Below are 17,401 nucleotides of genomic sequence, written 5' to 3' on the forward strand. Positions count from 1 at the left end.
ACAACATGGATATCATTGATTTCTCAGCGACAAAAAAAAGCATGAACCATTCAAGCATCATCCAGCGCTACCAAAGTTTTGCAAATTCTATGGACGACAAAGGTAACGATATTATTGACTTTATTACCAATACTTATGAAGCTCCATCTGTGGATGCTGTCGATGGATGTATTAATAATCTCGTAGTAGACGATAATGTGAGGTCTCGATAAAAGTCTTGGACCTGTCACCTTTCTCACACTATTGACTCTGTCAGGTCACACAAACAATGTCGACACAAGTAAATATATTTGACGCACAAAATATAACCCGATTAGAGGCTTGTATTTTTTCACCAGTCGTAGGAATCTTTATTTCGGTCTGAAATATTGGTATATTTACAATCCCCACCTTAGTGTTATTGACCCTGATATTTTTTTTACCCCCCGTAGGAAGCTTTATTTCGGTCTGAAATTCTTGTATGTTTACCCTCTCTGCAACTGTATTTCATAAAACGATGACAGTAAATTAATGCATTGTCTACAAGTAGTTAAACTTGTAACTTCAACAAATCTAGAAACTCTCACAAAATTTAGTTATTTAATCTGTAAGTAGCTGAAGTTGCTTTGATAAACATACTGCTTGAAACCTAATCTATATTTGGGGATAAATAGTCACTTTAATACATATTCATTGTTAACACATGCGATCGTCTCTATTTGAATAATAATGTCTCTCACGTACTTTCACATTTATTGACATTGTGAAATACCCATATCTAGCTTTATTTGCCGACAATTTTGTGATCTTTGAAATTATACGTTTTCTAAAATTCTTTTCAGGTCTGGCCTGGTATTTGTAACAAGGCGGAATAGTTGGATCATCACTGATGCTGTGTAACAGTTAGGTGGTGATACCAAGATCTCATGAGGATATGTCCAATGTATGTCACAAACAGTTCCACCCCCTGCAAAGAAAAGGAGAGCTATGTACAATAGTGACACAGATCACTAATTACCCATGAATAATCTAATGCAACATGTTACTCTTCGTTACAGCTTGTACTAAGTATAACTACAGTAAAGCTGAGTTATTTACAACATAACTTTCCAAAATTAGAACTGTTGAAAATAAAACAATTTCTTGTAGCAAATATTAATTATTTATTCTCAATTTTAAATAACATCATATATTAAATATGATAATACCTAATTGCTATGCGGGATCTTATGTTGTTTTTCTTTGCTCATGCTTATAAACTGTGTACTTCGAATGCAACAGTCACACCACAGCACTCACTGACATATTTGTATTGTTGTTGTTGTTGTTGTAGAGTTTAACGCCATTTTACAGCACACGATAGGCTATACATGGCGGCCAGTATTAATGGTGGAAGAAGAACCCGGGAAAACCCCAGAAAGAACCACCGACCCACGAGAAGCTACTGACAAGCTTTATCACATACCAAAATAGGCTGAATGCGAGACTCGAACCCACGCAGAAAGAGGTGATGGCAGTGATCCGTAACGGAGGGCGCTTTAGACCACTCGGCCACTCGGGGCCCCCACATTTGTATTAATGAGTCGCATGAAAACATTTGCACGTGAACTATATTACACTAGTGAAGAGTTCATTTTATTTTAAAGGAAAATATTGGGTGAGAAAAATAATATACGTTGGGATTGGGACCGAGACAAGCAAATCCCAGTCGCGGGGTTACAGTGATCCGTAACGGAGAGCACTTTAGAACACTCGGCCACTAGGGGCCCCCATATTTGTATTAATGAAGCCGTATGAAAACATTTGCACGTGAACTATATTACACTAATGAAGAGTTCATTTTATTTTGAAGGAAAATATTGGGTGAGAAAAATATTCTACGTTGGGATTGGGACTGAGTCAAGCAAATCCCAGTCGCGGGGTTACGTTATAGGTGCCCACGAGGCAACTCCAAGTTTTATAATTTGCATTCATGACTGTACAATGTAGTGATTATCTTCTGCTAGATTTTGCCTATGTGATTAGGGTCTGTTATCGGAATAATAAGAGTGTAAAAAAGCATATGCTCTATCAATAGATGATTACGTATGTCTTGGCAGTTAGTAATAATACAATTATTAGTAAATATCTTGACGAGATTCACCCTTTTCCTAATGGGCTGATCGGTCAGATAATATTCTGGATTAAGTTTATTCATATTGAATGAGTTAGATCACATAAATATGTATTTTGAAATATCAAATTGAGTAGTACAATCTGGCACGTGAGGTACATTGCGACATATATAATCCTAATAGACTCTTGAATGTGTATATAAGGAGACAATTGAGCAATCGGATTCATTCCTATTTTGGAGTCATTTTTATTTCTTGTGATCCTGTTGCGACATCAACCTGCAGACATGTTTTATGTTGTACTTAAATATTATTTGAGAGAAAAGAAACCCCAGTTGTTTGGACTCCTCAGTGGAAATATAAAGTACTCATTTCTGAAACTATAATATTATTCTAGAACTATTGTGAATTATTCAAAGGAGTTTTGGACAACGTCATTTTGGCAACGTCACGATTCTTGGCGTACCAGTACATTTACGGTTGTGAAATTTAACTTAAATGTAACATTTTTAGGGTTATTTTGGTTTCACATTAATAATAATATACGTTCCTCTCACAGTTTCATTTTATAACATTGATAATTAAATTATTCCTTAAATTTGACAAGCCTTGTTGGTATTACTTCTTTTTGTTACTTAGTTTATGGCCATAGAGTCGTAAAAGAACTTGGGGTCTCAACCTGGATAGGAATTTCAGAATATTTAAGAGGAATTGAAATTTTTTCATTAACATTTATAAAAATTCATTTCGGAAGTTTTGGTATAGTGAAATCAATAAGTTTTCACAATGTCATCTAAAGTGGAGAACTCTATTTAAAATCCTATCCAGGAACGGCTAGTCTTTGAAAAAAGATGGATTGTTTTTACTTGCCAGATATATTTTATCTCTCAAAGGCAAAGAGATCTTTGTTAAAACAATAAATAAAAACATTTTGGTTCCATATTTGGTAAAAAAGAATATTCTGGATAAAAGTGATTTGGGTTGGATTAGTAAGTCTCCATCTGGGTTTAACTTGCAAGTTCTGGAATCGAAATGAAAATACAAGAATGAATTGGATTTAAGAAACCTCGAGTTTCAGAAAGAGAACAGAGATAGGCAAATGAAAATTCAAAATGAAGAAAAAGAAATGGAAACGAAAATGCAAATGAAAATGTAGGATAAAGAGAGAGAGAGAGATAAACACAGGAAAAATAAAAAGAGGCAAATTAAGAAAACGCAAAGAGAGTGACAAATTTAGACAGAAGAAAGAGAGATGCAGATGAAATTGCAGATGTAAGATGAAACAAAAGAAAGAGAAAGGGAATAACGGGATATGGAGATGCAGACACAAAAGGGCAGAGAGATTGAATTAAAAACAAAAGAACAAAGAAATGCAATTAAAGTTAAAATAATTATGACTGGCAAATATAAAATACCCCACTCACGAAAGTTCATTTTTAATGTCACAAAATATTAGATTAGCAACCTTTTCAAAGAAAAAAAAGAAGTAGATCAATATTTTTCACAATTTGAAAAATAAATAGCTGAGAATTTAAAATGGCAATTAGAGCAGAGTGTACTTATTGGTAAAGGTCGTGAAATGTACACTTTACTGTCAGTAGAAGCAAGTGCTGGTCATAGTTTGATCAGGAAATGTATCGTGAATATTTATGAGATGGTACCTGAGGAAAATAATAATAATAATAATAATAATAATAATAATAATGATAGTAATAATAATGAGGACTTTGTATAGCGCCTAATCTTTAGAAGCTCTAAGCGCTTTACAACATTAGACAACACCTATTTGATAAAAACATATAATGATATGATTTCAAAAACAAACACCATCAAATTAGAAAACATTAAAAAACATGCTGAGCATATTTAAGGTAGGAAACATTATTAGGTCTTTAAGTTTGTTCTTGCAGTCGAAATAAGTGAGTTTTGAGAGCCGTCTTGAATGTGATCACTGTGTCTTTGTGTCTAAGTTCAGTGGGCAATTCATTCCACGTTGCTGGGCCCTGTTATGCAAAAGAACGCTGTCCATATGACTTGGTTTTCATAGTAGGAATAATGAGTATACAATTGTCAGAAGAGGAGCGTAAGTATCTTGCTGGTGTGTACGCATGGGTGAGGTCGGATAGGTATGCTGGACTAGAGTCCGACAGTGAAACGTAGCACAGAGAACAAATTTTGTGTTTGATTCTGGATCGAATGGATAGCCAGTGTAGGGTACAGAGCAGCAGGGAGGTGTGCTCTGATCGTGGTACTCTAAGTATGATCCGAGCAGCTGTGTTTTGAACTTTTTGAAGTTTCTGGAGCAGATATTGAGATGAACCAGACAGAATTGTGTTACAATAGTCCAGTCTTGAAAGTACTAATGAACACACAAGTGTTTTAGTGGCATCAACTGAAATATATCTGCGAATTGAGCTGATGCGTCTCAGCTCAAGATATGCAGCCTTGCATATGTTCATGACATGTTGGTGCAATGTGAGAGTACTGTCCAGAGTAACACCTAGGTTTCGTACTGATTGTGTGAATTTAATGTTGGTGTTGCTGATATTTATTGTTTGCGGTAAAGGATGTGAATGAGAAAGTCTTTGTGTTGTGATCAGAATGGCCTCAGTTTTATCATCATTCATCTGCAGCTTGTTACATGTCATCCATGATTTCACATCAGAAATGCACCTCTCTACACCTTGGATGGTAGCATCAACTTCAGTCAGGTGGCTAGATTTGTATATTTGGGTGTCATCAGCGTACAATTGGTGAGACACTGGATGGTGATCTATGACACTTGAGAGCGACTGAGTGTACAGAATGAAGAGAACAGGTCCAAGAACAGACCCCTGTGAAACAACACAACATAGATCAACTGGGCTGGAGTGTATTCCATTATCAGATACAATTTGTGTCCTGTTGACCATGTAGGACTTGAACCACAGTAAGGCTGTATCATGAATGCCAAATACATGCTGGAGACGGTGAAGTAATATATTATGGTCTATTGTGTCAAATGCTGCAGATAAACCAAGGAGGGTGAGGACTGTAATCTTTCTGCTATCCAACGCAGAGAGAATGTCATTAACTACTTTTAGAAGAGTAGTTTCAGTACTGTGGCAAGGGTGATATGCAGATTGTACATTGCTAAAAAGACTGTTTGAATTCAGATGAGATACAAGTTGGGACAGAACAACCTTTTCTAAGACTTTTGATATGAATGGAAGATTAGAAACTGGGCGGTAGTTCTTTAAATCCTTATGGTCTAGTGTTGGTTTTTTCAGCTGAGGCTTTACAATGGCAGTTTTGAAAAATGATGGGAATTCCCCTGATGAGAGTGGGGTATTAATAACATCAGTTAGTGAAGGCAATACTGGGTCTAAGCACTCAAGCATCAGTGATGTTGGAATTGGATCAAGTTCATATGATCTTGGTGCACTCTTCATCACGATTGTAAGTACGAAATCTATAGAGACAGGTTCAAATGCTGCTAATGGTTGCCTCTCAAATTCTGTATCCCAACTGTATGGTGACGACGAGTCAATTGAAATTGTGGTGTAAGGCTTATCTCTAATGGTGTGTACTTTGTCACGAAAGAAATTTGCAAACATGTCCGGAAGGTCGACTGGAGAGAAAGTAGTTGAAAGTGGTGTAAATTTGTTCCTTGACATTAGCTTGTTAGTAATCTCGAAGAGCTCTTTGCAGCTGGAACTTTCCATGGTCTTATATCGACGGAGGTTTCGAAATTGCAAGAAGGAGAATAGCGAAACTCATGTCGAGTTTGCTATGGAGAAAGAACGACTGTTTGACAGGTGGTGAGCATCTAAAAGGATTGATAAAAACTATGACAAACTGAGACAACTCATATTAGTCAAAGAGTTCAATGATTGCGTCCGTAGTGACGTCAAGACATACCTTTATCAAGACCATGTAGCCACTTTGGAAAACGCTGCTCGTGCAGCTGACAACTGTTCCCTGATTCACAAAGTTTCATTTGTCAATACGGTGCCCTCTCAGCAGATGGTTAAAAGTAACCTCTCAGTCTCAAGCGAGTACTGACAAATTTCAATCTGGCACCACTAATAAGAATCAAACATCTGATAAAACCGATCAGGAATCCTTATCTCTTCCTAAGTGGACCTATTGAAAGAAAATAGGCCATTCTATTTCTTGTTGCTTTAAGTTAAAAAAATAAGCAACAGAACATAACAGAGTTGTTACAAATGATGTGGTTTCAATGACGTGAAGGTCATGGCCATGTCTTGGAAACAATACATTGTTGGGTTCAAACAAACACCAGTCAGATTATTATTTTTTTTTAACGGATAATTATGAACCATTCATGTCGAAAGGTTCTATATCCTATATTGGTGATTCGGCCAATCCTATTCCTACGAAAATATTAAAGACACTGGAGCTTGACAGAGTCTCTTATTATCAGGTATTTTGCCTTTGTCTGAGAAGTCTTTTTATAATGAGAGTGTTGTTATTCAGAGAGAAGAGTGTGGTTTTATTTAAATTCCACTTCATAATGTTAATTTGTCGTCAGAGTTAGTTTCTGGACCAGTGACTATCGGCGCTTATATTCTTTGACCATTAAAGGTGTTCATTTATGCTAGGCAATGACTAAACTAGAGACAAGGTTGTGGTTAATCCACTTGTGACTGACAATACTTTTTTTGGACAACAATAATCCTATTAAAAATGAAATCCCTGATTCGTACTCAGCTTATGCAATTACTAGAGCGATGTCAAAAATGACTGTTGGGAATGAAGTTGATCAAGTATCCCAATGTATTTTGTAATAACAATAATAATGTTTTTAGTACTGAAATATAATTTTCGCCCATGGCAAAATTAAATAAAAGTAAAATGAAACTAAGCTGACCATTCATCATTAAAAAATCAAAATGTTTGATGGGATAGACCATCTCGTAAAATCGACCCTCTTACATGTCACTAAACTCCTGCAGGGTTCGTAATAGCCATGGGCCACAGTGCTATGTATATCCATCCTGTGGTCTTAATTTTTGTCTGTAATGGAGGGTTGGAACGAAGGCCTACCTTATTTTTGTGATAATTAAGATGCAAAAAGTGCCCCAAATATAATTTTATTCTGTTTGTTGGAAACTGGCTGAATGTTTTCTGGGATAGTCTTTTTCTAAAGACGTCAAAAAAAAAAAAAAAAACACCAAACCACAATGAAAACAATACGCAACGTTTTCGCCCAATGAAATTAAACTTTGATATATATTTTTTTATAGACATTATCTGTAATCTCACATTGTCGAGAAAGTACTAAAGATAACGGCAATTTTTAAAGTCAAATAAGAATGCAAAATGAAGAAATTAGACGACCATTTAAAAATGTAAAAAGCCGCCAATATAATTTGATAGGCTGAATATTGCATTTGGAACAAAAACAAGAACTATACTGTATATTTCAATTCGTTATATAGGGGAGCCTGCTTAAAAATAAAGTAAGTTCAAACGTATCATCTAGAATTTTATTGTAAACTGACTCATCCATCCCAGTGAGATCAACGCCCTACACACACACACACACACGTATTGAGATAACAGCTGAGCGACAGTAGCACCGTAAGCCCCCTCGCCCCATAATCTTAATCCGGCCCTGTTTATACTGTCTATATTATACGGTTGGATGAATCGCGCCGGTTTACAGTGGACAGAAGCATCCCGACGGACGGTCCCGGGCACAACTGTTTTTGGGCCGAAATGATCTTGAACACCTCGTCTTAAACAAATAGAATCGGTCTTGAGGAACGGTCACGTTTGCAGTTAGTTTTATACCTGGGTTAGGTGAACAGCATTTGCATAACACAAAGAGAGTTGCAAGACCTAGCCATCACAAAGAAGCGGACCAAATGGCTACTATGGTGGACTTCGTTTGTAAAACAAAACTGCCGATGTATGTTGTACATGCTTTCACTGACGAGGCATTCAGAGGAAACCCAGCAGCTGTTTGTCCTGTTCCTAAGAATATTGTAAGTTGATCTTATTTTGTCGTCTGATATCAAGCCCGATGAATCATTGTAATTGTAAGGGACCTTATTTTTAAGGATGTGGGGCTGGCTGCTCCAAGAAGTTGTTGTACGGTTTTTTAATTTAAAAATAAAATAAAATATATATCTTTGTGTGACATGACTGGAGGCGGAAAGAAGCATCACCCCAAAGCAAACGCGTTCTTAATGTCCATACATTAGTCAGATCCCGGTGATATGGACTTAGCTATACCTTTTCGACCTCTTACTGTTACCTTTGGGACAGGATGTTTTCCGTACGAGGTCAACAAACGTTCAATACACGTTTTGTTGTGACAGAAAGTGAATGTTCTAAACGATTTAACGCAATGGATCAATAAAAGATGGATTATGCTTACCGCCAGGATACAAAGGATAGGCCCTAGTTAAAGTAAATTTATTAATTAGTAGGAAGCTATCTGACTGACTAAAATGTAGACGTTGTTATCTGCCACCATTCAGAAATAAAAGGCGGATAACAACTTGGTCTAGCCTCCAGTCTAAAGTTTTTTCACATGCCCTCTAGGCAGCGTTAAATATATGCAAGACACTTAGCCATTTAATTCAGCAATTTATTATTTCTGACTGCAATAGGAGGGATACAAGCTGCCCAGAGAGGGGGTGAATTTTATGTAAAACTTAAGTGCATTCATCTGAATGAAGCCTTGATGAGAAATATGCTTCCATGATTATTGCTGAAAAGTATACAAAGAATTGAAATAAATGCTTCCAATATTATTTATTAAAAAAATTTGTTGTTGGGGGGATGAGATGCATCATTCTTTACATAAAAAGGCTATTACGTTATTACTTTTATTAGTACCCCAACTTTGTGGACCATATCAACATTTACAAGACTTATATTAGTACCCTACTTTGTGGACCATATCGACATTTACAAGACTTATATTAGTACCCCTACTTTGTGGACCATGCCGATATTTTCAATGCTTATATTAGTACCCCTACTTTGTGGACCATGTTGACATTTACAACATCTTAGCTATTAAAAAGTCTGTCTTGAAATTAACATCAATATACTTACATGCATATGACCAATGGATCAGTCTTGTTGCAGCAGCAGGTAACTGAGCACTAGTGTCTAGGTTATTTTATCTGATGGAATACCTCAACAAAAATGTTGACATTGCTGAAAATGACACGGAAGAGAATCTTACTGTATTTTAACAGTTGTATAATGTTTGTACAGGTTATATTTTTAAATAAGAAAATTGGGAAAGTTTTTTTTTAATTTGTTGTTTTACTTCCTTTCATTGTTGAAAATGAGATGTGGCCGTAATCAATAATTTTAGTCCTATGTGATGCCATACAAACAGTTTCATGTTGGCATGCCATAAAATGCAACCCACTTGCTCAATTTAGCCAAAATGAACTGTTTTGAGATGATCCCTAGTGTGCACAATGACTTATACCTACATGATCACTGTCAAATGCTTTCCTGTAATATCTTATAAACAGCGCTGAGTACAATCGATATTGCTCTCCTAATTTTATTTAATGAACACTTCTACATCGCAAGGTAAGAGGAAATAAGGCCCTACCAGTTCTAGCTATATACCTGTTGTTGCCATGTTGATGACATCTCACCAGTGGATAGTTTTTCTTATTATGCATATCTTTTAAAGTACGAGACAGACTAATATTTAGAAGAGGGCAGCATAATTAAAAAAATTGCATTATTTTGCAAGATATAAGCACAATGGGTATGCAGTATGAATGGTCTTGTAGGTATTTTTGAACATGTCCTGTAAAAAGGATGGAGATCTTTTAATACAGACAATGATAAGTTGATGGCATTCTGTTTTTTTTTATACATATTAATGTGTATAGGACTCATTCAGTTAACCAATGAAAGGTCAAGGCTTTCTAAGTATAAAAGATGGTATAATCTTCCAGGCTTGATTTAGCAATCCACTGTTGGAAGTGTCATAATTTGTAAACATAATTTTGTATGTAATAATATGTTTAAGGATTTCTCAGGAGAAAATGAGACTTATATGTGAACAAACACAATATTCAACACAAATGATTGAAATATTTACTGACTGAAAATGATCTTGGAGGTTTGACCCAGCTCACCCTTAGACCCAGCTCACCCTTCAAGGAAGACCCATTTGACAACATGGCTATAGTTTTATCATTGCAAGTCCCCTTTCACTACCTGGGCTATTTCTGAGAGACAAAAATATGCCCAGGATGTATGTGGTGCAGTAATTTATAGCAAATGTCATTGCAAAATAAAAAAACTCTGTTTATCAGACCACTTCAGCTATTTCATCTATTTGATTGACATAAGTTGCAAAGGAAAAAAACATACATTCACAATTTCTTGGTCAGTGCTTGTTTTGTAAACAACTGAGGTGGGCCAAATGGCAGCTATCTGTTAATATTTCAGGTTTGATCTATTACAAGTTAAGAATTTACCTTGAAGTTGTAACTGTACAAGGTAATTGACCCATTGGGTGGGTGGGTGAGTGATCAAATGCATACGGTCCACTTTAAAATTATTATAGCTTGTGGCTCACTTTAATGGTTTGTGAAATTTTTTGATTAATTTTATGAAGTTTTAGATACAGTACCAGGTAGGGTCTTTTATTCAGTGATAACTTGACTTGACCTGGAGCTTGCGGTGACAATACCAAAACAGAATATATCCATCAGAGCAGAGTAATCAGAATGTATCGTTTTTCCATCAAACGTCCATTTTGAATATGAATCTGACATCATTAAATATTGGACCAACGAGTAATTTTCTACCACTTTTTTCAATTTATCTACTTTTTGTGTGTCTGAATATATAAACTATATTAACACATTTAATTATCTTAACCCCATAGCCTTACTTCAGTTACAAATTACCCTGCTACACTAGTTAGAGAAGTGTGGCCATTTCACTGGTAGAATGCCAGTTCTCACTGTGTTATAATTGTTGCCCTAGTTCTAATCTCTTGCACATGACCACTGATTTGTACTTGTGCATATTTTTAACAGACCAGTTAAACAGGTACATTAATAGGTATGCATAGTTAGTGAAACTTGACAGCTGACAGGAAGCAGTGTGATTAGATAATGACATACATGACGCTAGAATGGGATATAATATCATCTCAAAAAGGACTGATGATACATCAAAATAAAACCTAGTCATTAAAAGCATGAAGTCACCACACTCTCTGCATAATAAAATATGATGCACTTATTTAATCTAATATACATAATTCTGTACAATAAATTCATATATCCTAATATCATTTATAATCACATTTATGTCACTCCCAGAGATATGTAGCCTGTAAATAAACAAAAGCAATTTTAATTTAAAGGGGATAATTCTTTTTCATATGGTTATATACACTGCTGCTGTGCATGTACTTGCATAATGTTTTACTTTACTTAAGAAAAACCTACTGTTGATTTCTTGCATGCAGGAGTCATAGTCATAAATTGCATAATATCAATTTTGGAGGCTACTTGGACTCTAAACATACTTTAACCTTAATAAAGTTTCCTTAATTTGCCAAATTTACATAATACATAACAAGAAAATTATTACCATGTACATTATTAACTGCAACTTCATTGTCATTGTTAACACCTGTCTTGTGAGACCACTCCTATGGCCAACAAAAATTGGTCCCTCAAGACAGCTGGTCTCAATTAAGAGGTGTGTAAAAAAGACCAGTTTTGAAGGTCAGAATTTACTACTGTATAAGAAAAAAAAGTTCTATCAATCTCTGTCTATGGATTGCATTATTTATTCATGCTTCTTTTGAAACTATTGTTAGCAGTATCAATGAAGATCCATCATGATATGTTTACATTTGTATTTGAAGATCACATGTACATGAATTGCAAAATTATCCAAGATAATTATTTATTTATTCTGTCGTGTTAGGCATTAATGAATGATTATATCCAAAAAGAAAACAATATACTCGACATCTGCATTGAAGCCCACTGACAAGATTTCTCATAATACACTCGACATCTGCATTGAAGCCCACTGACAAGATTTCTCATAATATACTCGACATCTGCATTGGAGCCCACTGACAAGATTTCTCATAATATACTCGACATCTGCATTGAAGCCCACTGACAAGATTTCTCATTATGAAAATACCAGTGTTATGTGAGTTTTCGTTAAAGATACAGAAACAAGGCAAACCTTTGATCTGACTTGCATATGTTCATGACTATTCCCAATAAAGAAAGATTGGTTAATCTCTGGTAGTCACATGACTGCAGCAGCAGGGAGGTTGAAGAGACCAATTTTGGAACAAAGTCTTCCTTGAAAAAGCAAGGTTAATAATGTCAAACTTAAGCCTCTAACCAACCAAGATTTTCTTTAATTGGGTTAGCTCATTTTGTTACTTTATCTTTGTCGCTCATGTTTTGAAATTTGTATGTGTGTTTGTATACCTGTCGGACACACATTTTTAGTCACACCCTTCCTGCTTCTGTGGTGTGTGAGTAATTAAATCATTATTATATCAGTAATGGAATCTCACACAGCTAGATTAGCTTGAGACTGACTATAGGCAGTTAAAAAATATATACCAGTCCATGATTTTGTCAAGCAAAAATTACAAGAGTGTCAGGAGTCTCAGGTAGAATTTGCAGAACTTACAGAACAGTTATTTAAACCCATTGTTGAACCATCAAAGAAAATTGTAACAGCAACTGAGGTGGTTCAAAAAGCTCTTGAAACATTGCCTGTTGATATTACTGGCCGTCTTCCACCACCCCAGCAACCTCCTCAACCACAACATGAAGATCAGCCACAACATCTGCCAAGATTTAGAATTTACAGATAAATTCACACGTGAATGTATTGCCGCTATCAAGGACAAAGACCAAATAATTAATATGGCCACATTTGGATATTATGAAAGAGATAAATATGTAAAATCTGAATATGTTAGAGCTATGAGATCTGTCGATTTGATTAGGGTGTATATCGCATTACTACTAATACTCCGCTGATTAGATATGACAAGAGATATTAATCAGTTTAACATTTTTAACCAGAAATTAGATGAGTATATGGAACTAGTAAATCATTAAAGGAGACAAAGATATGAAGAAATGGAGCAGCAACTTGAAACATCAAACGAAAGGAAAAAGAAATGAAGTTAAAACTTAAAGAGGTTTAATGAGAAAGAAAACAAAAAGATTTAGTATCTAAAGAAATTGGACAAAGGAGGGAATTATGTTCTTTATCAAGTAAGAAAGAAGCAGAAGAAACAACTGGAAGTGGTTTCTCCAATGGTGGCCTTGATAAACCCTGTTCCAGCAATGTCCTTGCTGATGTTGATCGACTAGAAATTTTGATTGGTGGAATATGAGCCGGTAATAATTCCCCAGAAATTATTAATGAAGCAGCTGATATTTCTCAATGATTATTTACAGGCGGTATCATGGACATTAATGTTTATCGGTCTCTCATGGATGAAATTGTTGATGATTATCATAGTGACTGAGTGTATGACAAGAAAATAAGATGATCATACATAATGCTCAGTGTGGACCTGTAATGGTCAGGGTGATAAATTCACGATTACCTACGTATAAAGTTATGTTTGGTGATGTTGTTCATGGTCTATTCAGAAGGATAGCCCCAAAAGCAGTACCTATTGCAAAACAATTATCAATGAAAGCTATTGATGTTGTTTGAGATAAAGGTGTTGGTGATGTTGCTGGTAATGCATTTTCTGCAATCAAGGACAGACTAGCATGATTAATGCGATGAAAACCGCTGCAGGTAAAATTACCCAACACAGAAGTGATGCCTTCAAATGTCAGTAAAATAATAAATCTTGCTGAAAATAAAAAATTAGCAAAGTTGGCAGGTGTCCCCTTGTCAGAAAAAGAAAAAATAACTGCTAGTCTGATAGCAGGAAGCAGTCATTGTGTTAGACGATAACAATTATAATAAAATGTTCAAGCATGTATCTGATCCAGCCATTGACATGGATGTGCCAGTTCACAAAGATGAATCGATGCGTGATTATCAGTATTATTCTTATGAAGCACGACAACAAAACCAACATATTCAAATCGAAATACAAGTTCAGGATACAAGCTGATATTTCTTACCTGCTGAAGCATTTATTGAATTTCAGGGTAGACTTTTAAAAACAGATGGCAATTCTTATGGTGACATGCAGGGTGGGTTTGTTAATAACGGAATTATGGCATTAACAGTGCACGATATTATTGATGGTTGGGAAATTGAGGTTTGTGATGTTGATGTTGCTACAATGATATTGGGGTTATCCCAATACAGCGATGATTATTCACGGTCTCCTGGTCCATCAGTGATGTTTGCAAAAGATCCTGTTGATCATGCTGATGGCAGACCTTATACTTTTCGGCGCCCCAAAAAGGTTACTGCTGTGGCTGACGAAGCTGATGTTGAAAGTTTATTCTTTGTAAATGCAAATTTAATCTGGGATTTGCAGCACGTAAAAATCAAATTGATGCTTAGGGAAGATTTAGTTGTGCAGTATCACTGTCAAATATCTTTGGTTTCTGCAGAAATGTTTGAAAGGTTATCTTCGGTGCAAAACATACAGTTTTGATTCGAAAATCCATGGACACAGATGCTATCTGGCCAGCTGAAGGAGTTGAAGGAAATGTGATTCTGACAAAACTTTCATTGTTTATGCAAGTAATGTCACCATCACTCGCTGAAGAACAATGGCTGCTCTCTTTTATGGACAGCGGCAGAAAATCAACGCTATCATAATTGACAATGACTACAGACTCAATCACAAGTACAACTTTTGACACATTTACTTGGCAGATTGCATCACAACAATTCTTTGTTACAGTGTAGATAGCTCAATAGCAGTAAGAAGAGGAATTGGTTGTGAAATATAAAAATAGGCATCAATTAAAAGTTCCGTGTGTTATTTATTGAAAAAAACTGTGTAATTGTTCCACAAAATTTTAATACTCATCAGTGCTGTGCAGCAATCAGATATATTAGGATGCCAGAGACTCAAAATCAACAAGAAGAGGTTCCAGAGGAACAACATAAAAGCTGGAGAATCCAAACAGCTAATTATATTCTGTCAGGTTCATGTTTGTACCTCAGTTAAATTAATTCATTTTGAAAAACAGTTGTTTACAGAGGTAATGATTGCATTATTTATTTATCTATTTGTTTATTTATTTATTTATTTTGTTGGGTCCTGGGTGGCAGAGTGATCTTAGCTGCATGCCTTTAGAGATCACCGATATCTCACCTCTGTGCATGCATGCATGTTTGAGTGTGGGTTTGGCCAACATAGGCATGTGAGAAAGCTTGCCAGTGGCTTCCTGTGGGTTCTTCCTTCATCAAGTGTACTGGTTGCCACATAAAGTCTATCATGCACTGAAAAAATGGTGTTAGGCCCACAAGCAAATCATTTTACCCAATACATGTATATATATATATATATATATATATATATATATATATATATATATATATATATGGTGACCAGTATAATGGTGACCAGTATAAGTGGTGGAGGAAGAACCCTGGGAAGAAACACTGACCCACTCACGTACCCATGTTAGCTGGCAGACAGAGGTGAGATGGCAGTGATCCAGAACAGTGAGTGCTTTAGACCACTCAGCCACTTGGGGCCCCCTGTACAATAGGTATGTGTGTGTGTTGGAACTTTCATTGGTTTTTTCCCTCATCTTTCTTAGATTCAGAGTAAATACTGGCAAAGTGGAGAATAATAAAAAAGTATATCCATTTATACAGGTGTTGTCTGAGTCCCAGATGCAGAGGTTGGCAGCAGAGATGAACCTGTCAGAAACGGTCTATATCCAACTCAGTCCACAGGATAAACAGCCCACATTTGAAAATTGTATGTTTCCTAGTTATCTTCTGAAGTACATGTTTGTGTGTGTATTTGTTAATTATAATGGTGGATTGGAGCAGTTACCTTGGTGAAAGAGAAAAGGAATTGAAAACAAAGACACACTAATAGTTGTAATTTGGGGCAGGATTTTGCTAATCATGAAATATTCCAGCTTTGCTGAAAGTATTATTATGGACCAGTTTTAGACAGTGACTTGTATCAGTTAATACCAAGTTTGTGATTGAAGAAGGTAAAATAAGGTTTTGAAACTGGATTTGCTGGTATGGACCAGTGCCTTCTTTACCCCATGTATTAATCCTTTTTACCTTGCAAGTTTATGAAAAGTGAAAACTCTGCTTGAGACTTTACTTGATGTTTACTGCCTGTAAACCACTTGTCTCTTTTGGTACTGCAATGGTGATAGCATTTCATATTTGTGCGTTGAGTTGTCGGAAGTTTTCTATTTCCGCCTACACTGTCTGAAACGTGGCTCTGGTAACCATTCTGTCTTTGATGGCTGCTGAATAAATAGTGGATATTTGCTTGAAATGAATGAATAATGGATATATGATCAAGTGGGTGAAAAAAGTCAGTAAAAGTTCGAACCCATGAGATGAAATATCCATTATTCACTTGCAGCGAGCAAATTTTCATTTTATTCTTTTTATTTTATGCTCAAACATATTGGCTAGCAAGATTTACTGCATAACAGATTGAAGTAGCAAATTTCCTACTGGATTCTGCGTGTTGTCAGCGGTTTAATGTGTATGTCCTAATGTGTTTAATGATGATTTGCACAGAAAATAAAAACCGTTACATAATTCTCTTTCCAAATTCAGTGTAAAATAGCACATCAAAAATAAAAAATTGCACCTTGTTGGATTTGAACTAGAGATGTCTTCACTGGGAGGTGGCAGTTTACCCCTTGGCCACGTACAAGTCTAAGAATAACTTTGAATTTCATGGTTATCATATTCTTGATGCACAGTGAAAATATTTATTGAATTTCACTCCAGTAAATTATTACAATTAATTTATTTTGGAAAATCTAGCAATTCATGGCCTAGCATAAAATAAAGCTTGGTAATTTATGCTGAGTTTTCTTCATTTCACAAATGCAGTTGTAATGAAATTATTTTCCAGCATCTGTTACCATCAATATATACATCAGATCGTATTGGTGTGCTTATGTCACTGGTGTCACTGTAGTTGTGAATCCTGTAGTGCCAAGAGTTACTACGGCGAGTCCACCAATCACATCTGTGACTGCAAACACATGCATTTATATTTTGTGAGTGCTGCACTTATCTTGGTGATTTCATTTCATAGGTGCTGTTCTGCTTTGATGATTTTCTTGCATCGATTACTTCCAAGGTCATATTAATAATGTGATCCT

At 35.7% G+C, this 17,401-nt stretch overlaps 1 protein-coding gene across 2 annotated transcripts in view; it reads left to right on the forward strand.

Moving 5' to 3' along the window:
- Window positions 1-7,688: 7,688 nt before the first annotated feature.
- Window positions 7,689-17,401, forward strand: part of LOC149803196 (phenazine biosynthesis-like domain-containing protein 1) — a 28,996-nt gene continuing 19,283 nt past the window's right edge. Inside the window, exons 1-2 of one of the 2 annotated variants that reach the window (XM_089952817.1) lie at window positions 7,689-8,086; window positions 15,906-16,011. In XM_089952817.1, coding sequence (XP_089808943.1) covers window positions 7,967-8,086; window positions 15,906-16,011 — 226 coding nt within the window. In that variant the 5' untranslated portion in view covers window positions 7,689-7,966. Of the gene's footprint in view, window positions 8,087-8,383; window positions 8,514-15,905; window positions 16,012-17,401 lie in introns of those variants that run through there. The other variant, XM_089952818.1, reaches the window with a different exon arrangement.

This window comes from Sinohyriopsis cumingii, chromosome 3 (assembly GCF_028554795.1).
Source record: "Sinohyriopsis cumingii isolate HCF-2022 chromosome 3, ASM2855479v2, whole genome shotgun sequence".
Classification (NCBI taxonomy): Eukaryota; Metazoa; Mollusca; class Bivalvia; order Unionida; family Unionidae; genus Sinohyriopsis; species Sinohyriopsis cumingii.